This window comes from Medicago sativa, chromosome 4 (genome assembly GCF_051527215.1).
Source record: "Medicago sativa cultivar Bolivia chromosome 4, Bolivia_mono, whole genome shotgun sequence".
Lineage (NCBI taxonomy): Eukaryota > Viridiplantae > Streptophyta > Magnoliopsida > Fabales > Fabaceae > Medicago > Medicago sativa.
Genome location: NC_140752.1, coordinates 24,349,468 through 24,361,488, shown reverse-complemented (window position 1 = coordinate 24,361,488; position 12,021 = coordinate 24,349,468). Strand labels below are relative to the sequence as shown.

Here is a 12,021-nt window from a genome sequence, read left to right as displayed (position 1 = left end):
TTGCTTCTACATATGTGGCCCAATAACACTTTTATAATTTTATTTGAATTTTGCTCTTCACCAAGCCTACCAAAAATGCCATTGCGTTAGTTAAGTCACGCAACGTGACTTAACTAACGCACGTTATAACCTATGCGTGACTTAAGCCACGCACCCATGGTCTATGTGCAAGTTAACTTGCGCAACTTGTGTAAAAATCGATTTTATTCTATACTAATTCAATTTTATTCGAAATTATAAAATAAATTTTATTCTATACTAATTCATTTTTATTCGAAATTATAAAATAAATGCAAAAATAAATAAATTCGAAATTATAAAATAAATGCAAAAATAGATACAAATAGTAATAAATAGAACATAGAACTCTCATTCTATTAATATTATTCAAAGATTACAATAAGCAATACATATCTTTTATTCCAATTAACTAATCTACTTAATATTTATTTTTACCCTCTTCGGTATATGTCAATAGCTCTTGGGGAAAATAGTGATCCATCCTGTTGGGGAAAACGACATCAAGACCCCTTGAGGTAAATTTATTTTTGGTTCCTTTTATACCCCCATGATGATTCTTTTTACCCACGGTAAAAAGATTTTGGGAGTAAAAGGATGCAAATCGAAATTTACCTCATGGGATGATGCCATTTTCCCCAACCTAATGGACCACTATTTCCCCCCAAAAGCCTCCGGTATTTACCTAAAGGGGTATAAACACCCTAGAAACTATAGAAACAAAGAAGAAGAGAAAGAGGGAGAGAGAGTGGGAGGAGAAAATGTGAGGAAAAGAGGAAGTAGGTGAGGGTTTTTATAGGTGGTATAAGGTATGTAGCACTTAATGTGGTCCAAAAACGTGATCAAAATTGAAGGAAAACGTGCAAAAACGAGTCAAGACCATTGACTACCGTCCAAGAAACGTTTGTGCTTCAGTTTTTAGCACCGGCCACCTGGCGCAAGTTAACTCGCGCACAGCTTATAAGGCGAGTGACTTAAGTCACACATAGCTTATATGGTGCGTTAGTTAAGTCATGCAGCGTGACTTAACTAACGCAATAATTTTTTTTATACTAAAGTAAATAAAATAAATTAGAATAAAGTAAATAAATTAAATTAGAATAAAGTAAATAAAATTTTAGAATAAAGTCAATAAAATAAAAATGCGATAGCGTGAATTCGAATAAATATTGCGATACCGTGAATTTGATTAAATATTGCGATAACATGAATTCGAATAAAAATTGCGATAACGTGAATTCAAATAAAAATTCGAATTAAGGTTTCGTTACATTACATAAACGCCATGTATGTCAACAATTACATTACATTCCGGAATGTACCTTCCAACTGCAACAATTATCTTACCACTGAATGAAGCAAATTCAAACTTGCTAAGCAGCAGGACTCCAGCATACAATCAGCATCTTGAATGATGGTATTCAAGTGCCAACGAAATGAGGTCCATTCCTTGACACTTGAATACCATTGTTCAAGATGCTCATCGAATGTTGGAGTCATGCCGATTAACAAGTTTGAATTGCCCCATCCAGTGTAAGACAATTGTTGCAGTTGGAATGTGCATTCCAACTACAACAATTGTCTTACCTCTAAAATGGGGTAAGTTCAAACTAGCCAAACAACAGGACTCAAGCATTTCGCTCGACATACATGCTTTCCTTTGAAAAGAATAAATTTTTGTTAGGCTTGATTTAGATGAAGGTATTCAAGTGCCACCGAAATGAGGTCCATTCCTTGACACTTAATACCTTCATCTAAACTAGCCTAACAAGAATTTAATCTTTTCAAAGGAAAAACATGAATGTCGAGCGAAATGCTTGAGTCCTCGCCGTTTGGCAAGTTTGAATTACCCCATTTCAGAGGTAAGACAAATGTTGTAGTTGGAATGCACCTTATTATCCTAATTAATGACGATCTTCTGGCGGAATCAAGTTGTTGATGATATCTTCAGTTGATCTCAGCAACGTCACCCGCATATCGATCCACTGGAACTTGGTGTGCTCCCAAAACATGCTCGTCACGTTTTCGTCGTTCTTTAACTCCACCCAAGTGAATGATACACTCCCCTCGTCGAGCTTTGGGCGTTTATACCGAACATTTTGCACCCTCCTTGTGTCTCTGGGGTTGAGTGCTTAGTTGAATTCATTAAGTTGATCCTTGAGACCTCTTAACGTTACATCAAGGGACCGAACCTTCAACCTTTGAGGTTCTCCGCCGTTGAATTCTGCATGAACGTCGATCCACCCGGCCATTGCTTCAAATCTACACAATAAGAAATTAAACACAATCAATGAAAAAACTCATTCAAACATTTCATCAAACACTTGGAGTGCAAATTATACATAAACCCTAAAAATTATACATGAAACATAAACATGCAAACATCTAAATAATTAAGCAATATTACTCATTTGCATGTAACATTGTATCATATCTTGCAAAAAAAATCAAAATTTAAACAAACCCTAATTCTAAAAAAAATCTCTAAAAAAATCTCAAAACTACAACATAAACATGCAAACATCTAAACATTTAAGCAACACAAGTCATTTACATCCTAACATTGTATGATTTCTTGCCAAAAACAACAAAATTTAAACAAACTCTAAATCTAAAAAATTTCTAATCTAAGAGAAAAAATCTAACATGTAAAATTAAAAGGTTAATGGTGTTTGATCATGAAAATTTACTTGTTATTAGAGAGTTGTTTGATTTGAACTTGAAGGAATTTTGGATTTGGGTGATTTGAGAGAGATTTTTGAGTTTTTATTTATTTATTTTAGATGAGAAATAAGGAAATGAGGTGGTCTGCATGTTTAAGACAGCACGCCACGTGAGTTAACTAACGCTGCGTTAGTTAACTCACGAGACGTTAGTTAAGTGGCGCATGATTAACACTTGCGCATGTTAACTTGCGCAAGAACATTTTTGGTAGGTTTGTAGGGCGCGAACAAAATGTGTAGGGTGAAGAGCAAAATTCTAATTTTTCCCTTTGTGAATCATGAACTTTACCTCTTTTTATTTATTAATTAATTAAATAAATAAACTAATTAAATGAATAGTTATATTAAACCTTTTTTTCTTAAAAAAAAACACATAATCACTTTTTGACGAACCTTTCACACTCGTTTCTCGACGAACCTCTCACTCGCCGCCACCTCCATCATCACTCTCGCCGGAACTTCTCAATTTCTCCTTCACCCTCGCCGGAACCTAAGGTAAGCAAATTGATTCTCCAATTTCTCCTTCTTTCCTTATTTTAGGGTTTTAGAATTAGGAATTGTTTATGCGTAAGAGAAATGCTGGTTATTACGAAGCTAACCACACGCACGAAAGACACGATAGTGTATGATTTCCGAAGCCTGTTTGTGTGATTCATTGTTATTCATGCTGTTTATTGGTTTACAATTTGTAAATATGGTTATTGGAAATATTGACAACTTTGTTTGTGTGATTCATTGTACTTCATGCATGTGTAACTTGATTGAGTGCTGATGATGTATGTTGTGTTCACTACATGAGCTTTGTTTGATTGTTGCCTTTATTCTGTTTCAAACCAGAAAAAAGAACCAAGTACTAATACTTTAGATCATAAGAAACATCAAAACCTAATCACCCCAGGAAGCTAAATAGGGCTGCAATTAGAACTTACGAGTTTTCAAAGAAAGGGGTTTAAGAAAAAGCAAATGTAGTTTGCAAGGTGATAAGCTTCCTAGGAGGGTGTTAATTGTTAAACTGTTAGTTGTAGGGCTTAAAGGAAAGAAGCTTTTCATTTGAGTTTGATTAGATTTGTAGTATATATTCTTTTGAAGTGGAAATTTATTTGGCCTCCCAATGATTAGCTTACTGATTTTGCCATTGTTGCATCTAAAGTAGCAATCAGTTTATAAACTGAGTAGCATACTGATTTGTAGTATCTTTTTTAAGTTTCATACAGTAGCAATCAGTTTATAAACTGAGTAGCATACTGATTTGTAGTATCTTTTTTAAGTTTCATACATTAATTGTGTTTATTTCTTTAGATGACAGAGGGGGAAGATTCGTTCATGTTGCGTACTACTATTCGTAATGCAGTGAAAGATTGGACTCCGATCGAAGTTTCTTTCGATGAGAAGATGGAAATTTATAGCCACATTCCTCTCAAAGTTATGCCTTTGCCTCTATGTGACAAAAACTCATTATTTCCCGTTGACCTTGGAGAGTACAGATGGTATGGGAAGTGTTCAGACTTTTGTATTTTATAGAATTGATTGGATTGTAAAGTATATATATGAAACTGAAGGAAAAAATTGGGTCCCTTAAAATTGATATTTCTAACGTGTAATTTTAATTGGATTTTTTATTTCAGGTGTTTGCAAGTTATGCGGGGGGAAGGGAAGGCATCTATGGATCTCGGTTTTTCTGTACTTACTCTAGGAGAGCCCGATAGTCCAATCGACATCAATGCATTGTTGTTGACTTTGACCATTTTTCACCCCCATCACCCTGAGATGAATTATATTACGGGTAGGTTTTTATATTGTAGTTATTTTAAATAATAAAATAAAACGACTAATAATATTTCATTTGAATCGGTGCAGACTCTCTCCTTCCATTTGATGGCAAGAATCTCCAATTGGTTATATTTGAACATCAGGATGTATTTTTAGACGGGGAAGAGAGTTTCCTGGACAATGAGGGTCTTCTCAAATTAGAAATTCAATTGCAAGTGATTCGGTAGGTCAATATACATAATGGTTTCTTTTTCTTTTATTGCATTCGGTGTTTATGTCGTTTTTAGGGAGATATTACTAAGTTTATTATTGTTTTTGATCAACAGAAATAATGTTTTTCCCCCTCTCCTCTCACCAAAGTTTAAGTTGGAGATGTTTTGGGCAAATAGAGAAATTGTGGACCCATACTGTTCTAACTTTGTTAAGAAGACACAAGAAGAGTTCAACAAAAAGATAAAGAATCAAAGTGCCTGGTCAAGGTATTTATTAATTTTTTTCTACTAGTAATGTGATAATTTCTAAGACAACATATTTTTATGATTTATAATTTTGCAGATTCTGTGATTTTTTGAGAGATGGAAGTGAATTAGCTTCAAAATACCAAGTGTTTTCAGAAGATCAAAGTGTCATTATCGATAAATTGGTGAAGAAATTTTATAAAGAAGATCGTGTCTGGATTGCTCCATTAATCTTGGATTTGTTACACAGGGGATATCAATTATCCTGCTCAGATGAGAAGTTACATTGTGTTGGGTTTAATAACAACAAGTTTGTGCTCCAAGGTGATGTTCCGGACTTATTTGTTGCTGCTACCCATCTGAAGTATGAGCCTTTTAAGGTAAGAGAGGAGTTTGAGTTAGATAGTCTAATGGGCGATTTAGTGCTTCTGAAGAATAATGGGTATGTGATGTTTCAAGTATTTGTCATGGGACATCTTTTTAGGTAAAATATATTCACTTTTACTTTTTTTTTTTTTTTTTTTTGAGAAAAACATATACGTACTTGATCTGGTTTTATTGATTTTTTGTATGCTATAGATTGTGTGAGCTGCACTTTGATAGTTATGAGTCCAAGACAGGAAGAAACAAAGGAATGGAGTACAAACAACGTGTGCAGCAAGAAGAGGTTAAAGATAATGCTGAAGAAAATGAACCTGACCATGTTTCTGAGTCACTCAATGATACTTTTATAAAGATTAAATTAGACGATGAACCTGACAAAGTTTCTAAGTCACTCCGTGATAAAGTTAAGGAAATTTTTAGAAAGACTATGGAAATACACAACAAAGCTGCCATTGGGTTAGATGAAGAGATCGCAGCCATTCTTAAGGAACATGAGGATACACCAGAGGGACTTTTATTGACAAAACTTATCTCCGAAATGTACACCCAAGGAAGTATTGATGTTGCTGCATTGTATACAAATAAATAAATCTGATTCTGATTGCAGTGAGAAAGGCTGGGCGTCTTTAGATAAGGTAAGTTGTATTTTTAATGTTGCTGCATTGTATACAAATAAGTATTGATGTTGAATGATTATCTGTTCTGTTATTTCATATGAAGAAAGATTTCAAAAGATTATTGCGAGATGGCTTCCGTCCGTTCCGATAAAAGTGTTTATGAATTATATTTATTTGACTTTTATTGTGATGTTGATTATGATTCACGTTGTGTTTGATTCATACACCCATATTTCTTTTCTCTCTTATTTTCGTTCAATTTTTTTAGAGATTTGAATCAATTTAGTGTAGTTGTTTCAAATGTTCGATTGTTTCATACGAAGAAAGATTACTAAAGATTGTTGCGAGATGGTTTTCCGCCGTTCCAATAATGATGTTTATGAATTATATTTATTTTGCTATTGTTGTAATTTTGTTATAATCTATTCATGTAATGTTTGATTCGCACGTTCATATTTCTTCTATATGTTTGTCATCGACACCAGAGATGTATACATGGATTTTCTGGCCTTAGGCTAATTATTTAAAGAGATCTTATATTGTAGTGTATAATTTCTTATATTAATCTTTCAACTTTTTCACCACGTTAAGTTTTATTGATTTGTTATGATCAATTAAGGTAATACTTGATTCTTACGCCTATCATTCATTTCTTTGCGTTTGGATCCTCTCCCTCTTACATCCCTGCAGCAGCCTCTCCATCTAACAAACCAACCATTAGATACATCCAATGGATGATATGGAAAGGCAATAAAATGTTGAAAAAACAATCTGCCAAATAATGCATATAATCATCCATCTATGGTATAATAGCAATTCAAATACAATAATGTACTTAAGGGAAAAAATAGTGGCTAATTGGTTTGGTCATTTATGTAGGAAAACAATGGTTTCAATCAATTTGGTGGCACCAGTTTTACCAGTTTCTTAAATGGTAAGTTTCTACAACTATATAGCACTTTCTTTAACATATATGCTTAAGTTATTAACATGTATCTTTCAAATCATAGGAATACTGTGTGACAAAGATATCACAACATTGACAGAGCCATAAAGATGTGAGGAGTATATGTTAAGAGGAAGATTGTTGGTAGCTGCAAAGATTGTGGAAAGCTGAAAGGTTGTGCTGCTTTTGAGAGATCAGACCTGAAGTTATGCAACTGTGTGAAACATTAACCGAAGGCGGACGGAGCAGACCTGGAGTTTAAATTTAAGTTCATTGTAGAAACTTTTGTTTGAGTTCATTTTTTTTGAATTTAAGTTCATTGCAGAACATTTTGTTTGAGTTCATTGTAGAAACTTTTGTACTCTTTTTTTGAGATTATTACTTTTGATTTGGATAGTTTTTTCTTATTTTTAATTTAAGTTTTCATGACAATTTGATACACATGCTATGAGAGAGTAAAAGAGGAAGAATTTAGTTGTAACAGAAGATTGTTTTCAGAGGGTCGTGTAACAGAAGATTGATTCAGAGGGTAGTGTAATTTGATACACATAAATGCAATATTTATGTGCATTGAATTTGGAGATATTGGCATATTGTTTTTTCAACATATTATGGCCTTTCCATATCATCCAATGGATGTATCTAATGGTTGGTTTGTTAGATGGAGAGGCTGCTGCAGGGATGTCGGCTGGAGAGGATCCGGATCCCTAATAATGTAGTTTATAATTCTTATATTAAATCTTCTTTTTTTTTAACAACAACCAAATCAACTCATTAACAAAATCATTAATACAAATAGGTATGAAATCTAAATATTGGAAATTAACCCGAGCAACCATTCAAACTTTGTAGTTAAGTTTGTTCACTTTTTTTATTTTATTCATTTCACTGAAATATATATTTTTCTAAAAAAAAAAAAAAAAAACTAATAACTCACATCTTCCTAGAAAAATTAATATGACTACTATTTACAAGAATCCTAATTAGAGTTTAATTGTTTGATTGTAAATATAATGGTTTCCGCTGAGTTATTTTTTATTTTATTTTTACAAATTCACTGCAGGTTTTTACGAATGAGTACATACCCTTTAAACACAATCACTAAAATAGTTTATTTAAAGTTGCTTGAAAACAGAAAATTATACATGCATAAAGGTCAATAACAAACCTAACAATGTACATTTAGACAGTTTAAACATATTGCTTCTATGCTTTAAATGCGTGCCTCGATATTATGGTAATTGATATAAAAAATGGTAGCTTTAGATTTATATGATTTTCTTTCTAATATCAAATCTACAAATTCATAAATATTAATGCATACTTTTTTTTCTTCATTTACTGCATGATTAAAGGGAATCAATTGTTTGGGTAAATTTTCCATAAAAATTTAAAATTCAATTTTTTTTGATAAATAATTTAATATATGTAAATTTCTTTTTGACAAAATATGGATCAATATAGATCGAAGGCCCAATTTAGTCATTGATAAATGTCATAAAATACATGTATAGTCCACAAGAGTGAAGACGTCATAAGTCTCAATTTAGTTACTACGAAAACTAAAAGTAACATTTATTCCTTTAGAAAAATAAACCAAAACAATTCAGTCGCTACTTTTTTGTATAATTTGTTTGGTTGATAAACAAAAAATGGAGACAAGAAAAAGGTGTTAAAAGAAATAAAAAAAAAAGATGATTATCTACAAAAATTATGATGATACGAAGAATACAAATAAACATTTTAATATTAACAAGAAATTACAAATAGAATAAAAAAATTAAGAGAACAAAAATAGAAAGGGTTAAAGAAGTTTTATGTCACTAAAAAATAACAAATTTATTTTTCCCCTCATAAAAAAAGAGACATATTTGCGTCCTATAAATTTTTCAACACGCGATTTTAGTCTTTATTAAATTTAAATTTGTTTGATTATTTTTAAAATTTTCAATTTTTGACTGTTTATTTTTTTTAGGAAAATGTGGTACAGATGGTGAACTAACCACAACACCCTAGATATACCTAGATATATATAATTAAAAGGAACCAAGAACAAAATGAGAAGAGTGACATGAACCCAACCTTCTTAATTGATAAACTTAAACAAAAACTGGGGAACAAATGTCATATCATGAAAGCGAAAAATAACAAGAAATTAAAAGCAAAATAAAGGGGAAAAGAAAAGAGCAATTAAAGAGACGAAACCATCCTTTTGAGCTTGACTCAATTGGTATAAACAATGCATAATATATGCAAGGTCCAGGGGTCAAACCCCAGCCACCACCAACAAAAAAAAAAAGACGACACTCAATAAAGTCCTTGAATCAATATGGTAACCTACATTTTGAGCGGATGTTATATATGAACCTTAAAACCCTTATGCATATACTTTTTTGTGGTCTTAAACACCACCTTATTGAACGACTCTTCTATAGAAGCAAAACCGTTCTTCAAATTAAATTATATTCATGTAGCGTTGAACATCCAGATATTTCACAGACCACTTAAGGTACACTACAACAAAATTAGTATATTAATTAATGACCTGCACTATATAAGTGATTTGATGTTTGTTTTGATTTTTCGTATAAAATATATGAAATCGTTTGTATTACAAAATATTGAGACTTATGTAATATATATTTTTATTTCAGTGGGTGGATCCGCCAACATCGCAAAATCATTGTTGTACAAAATGGTTGAATGCGGGTGTATTATTTTTACTTATTACAATTTATTTTGAAAATATAATTATTGTAAATGTATAGTTTTAGTTATCTTCCCCGCCTTAAGAAGTATCTACAACTATTTTCATATCCACCGCCTTAAGACTAAATGCACAATAAAATATGAAGATAGAGTGCTACATTTCGTTCTGAAATTCTGGCACGTTAGACTTAAGATGTTCTGTGAGATGTTTCAACACAAGTTATATGAATTGTAAAAAAGATTGGAAGAGCTGTTGCAAGATGCCTTGAATATGGTTGATCAGGTCAGTGATAATTCTGGCTCAGATGATAGACCACTATGTTGTGAAACCTGTACATGCAAAGAAATTGTAAAAAATACATGGTTAAGGTCTTCGAAAGGTTCTTTCAAAAAAAAAAGAAAAAAAGGTCTTCGAAAGGTGTGTCACAAATTACACAACCCAACGAACATTGCAGCCCTTTGTCATGAAGCCTAACACGAGTAAGTAAGCACCCTCGACAAATATACCAGATTAAATTCTTTATTTTTGGAGGGCCTTTCAAATTCCATGTCGTTTATACTATTTACTGGTATTATACTCCCTTTAAGTTTCTTGTTTTTATTTTTTAAAATGTTAAATTTCTACTTTTTTTAATCTTTAAAATTGCATGCCATTTATACTATTTATTGGTATTATACTCCCTTTAAGTTTTTCTTTGAGTGCTAAAACAGTTGCTATTTATATAGCATAAAATAAATTCTAAGATAAAAAAATGTTAATATTCTATTCTAATTGATTTCGGAATGGGCAAGGCCCAATCCTTACGATCCATAGTCCCTTCACAAAGTTAGAATTCTGTTCTTTAGTCAACATGAATTGCTCGCTCCAACCTGAAATGACACTTTTAAATGGAATTTTAAATTGCAACAAATGGAAAAAGTTATAAATGGAGAGGATCTTTACCCCTTTTAGGGTGCGTTTAATTTGCTAAAAAACGAAGGACATGACATAACAACTCCAGTTGTCTAGTGTTTGATTAGTAAAACTGTTTCAGGTACAAGACAAACTGGAGGCAAGGGACAAGACAAAAGTTGATATTTTTGTCCCTCACGAAACCACATCACAAATTTTTGTCTCACGTACAAGTTGTCTAAAATACCAAAATAGCATTTCGTCCACCAAAAATCGTATAAAACAAAAAATTATTCAATGCCATAAAAATTTGTTGTGATGCCTTGTGTTGTGTTGTTCTCTCTTGTACTGTTCTGTCCAGTACTTACTGTTTTGCAAACCAAACGCACCCTTACTCCTGTGTGAGTTAAATCACGCTAAGTGACTTAAGTCATTTAACAGCAACATAGAACACACAAACACATTTCCAACTTCTGCTCATATGAATTTTTCCCCTCCAAGTGCGATTTTCATCTTTCTTGCGTCATTCAATGTCAATTTCTTCTACAATATCAAGTAAGTGTTGATTATCCTACTTCATTGCATTTTTTTGGTTGAAATTTTAGATTTGTTTGAAGAAATTTAACATTTTTAGGTTTTTAAAAATTTGGCTTGCATGTTAGTTTTTAAGATTGTTAGTGATGAATTAATTAGTTAGTAATTGTAGTTTAAATGTTGTTTAGAGTGAAATGTGGCAGTTTTAGGGTTTTGAAATTGTTTGATTTTAACTTGATTGAAATATGGACTCTAAGTGTATAATAAAATGTCTCAATGAATTTTCTTTTGATTTTTCAATGTTAATGATGAAATTAGTTAGAAATATGTTTGTTAATGTTGATTATAGTTAGTTTGACTGCAATGTGGTAGTTTATGGATTGAAATGACACTGCCGAAATTTAACTGTTGTTGTTGAATTGTTAGAAATGTTGTTGAATTGTCCGTATGAAAATGTCTCATTGATTTTTTGCCTTTTGAAATATTGTGCAGGTATGTCTGATAGGCCTGACAGAATGAGGTTTGGGAGGCAACAGTCCTCTACTATAGTAGTGTACGGAGGGAAAAGCAAGTAGTACGCCGTCCTCCTCATGCTCCTGCTCGACGGATAGGTGGACCCACGAGGTTTGGTGGGGATGATGTTGTGGGGGATCTTCGTTAGAGACAGGTCTATCTCAGATTGTGGATCCGACACAGTATCAGCAGCTGCATCATATTCATGAGGAGTATCGACCTCAATTTTAGGAGGCGTATCAGTATCAGGAGGCGTATCAGTATGAGCAGCCTCTTTGAGCAGACTCCTCAACAGCAGGCTGACACTCAGGGGGAGAAGTTTGAGGGCTTTCAGGGGGCCTTATGATTTGTCGCTTTTACCGAACTTCGGTAAACACATGCATGCAGACTTTGGGGCGATAAAGTAGTAAGTATAATTCCTTTATTTAATATAATTTAATGATATGTTACTTATTAT

General features: G+C 32.6%; 1 protein-coding gene across 1 annotated transcript; it reads left to right on the top strand.

Annotated features, from left to right (window-relative positions):
- Positions 1-3,112: 3,112 nt before the first annotated feature.
- LOC146927168 (uncharacterized) lies at positions 3,113-6,174 on the top strand. The gene is made up of 7 exons (XM_085700520.1): positions 3,113-3,236; positions 4,041-4,228; positions 4,367-4,524; positions 4,599-4,734; positions 4,838-4,990; positions 5,067-5,453; positions 5,549-6,174. Exons 2-7 carry the CDS (start codon positions 4,041-4,043, stop codon positions 5,940-5,942), a joined length of 1,416 nt encoding a protein of 471 aa, XP_085556646.1. The 5' UTR covers positions 3,113-3,236; the 3' UTR covers positions 5,943-6,174.
- Positions 6,175-12,021: the final 5,847 nt, after the last annotated feature.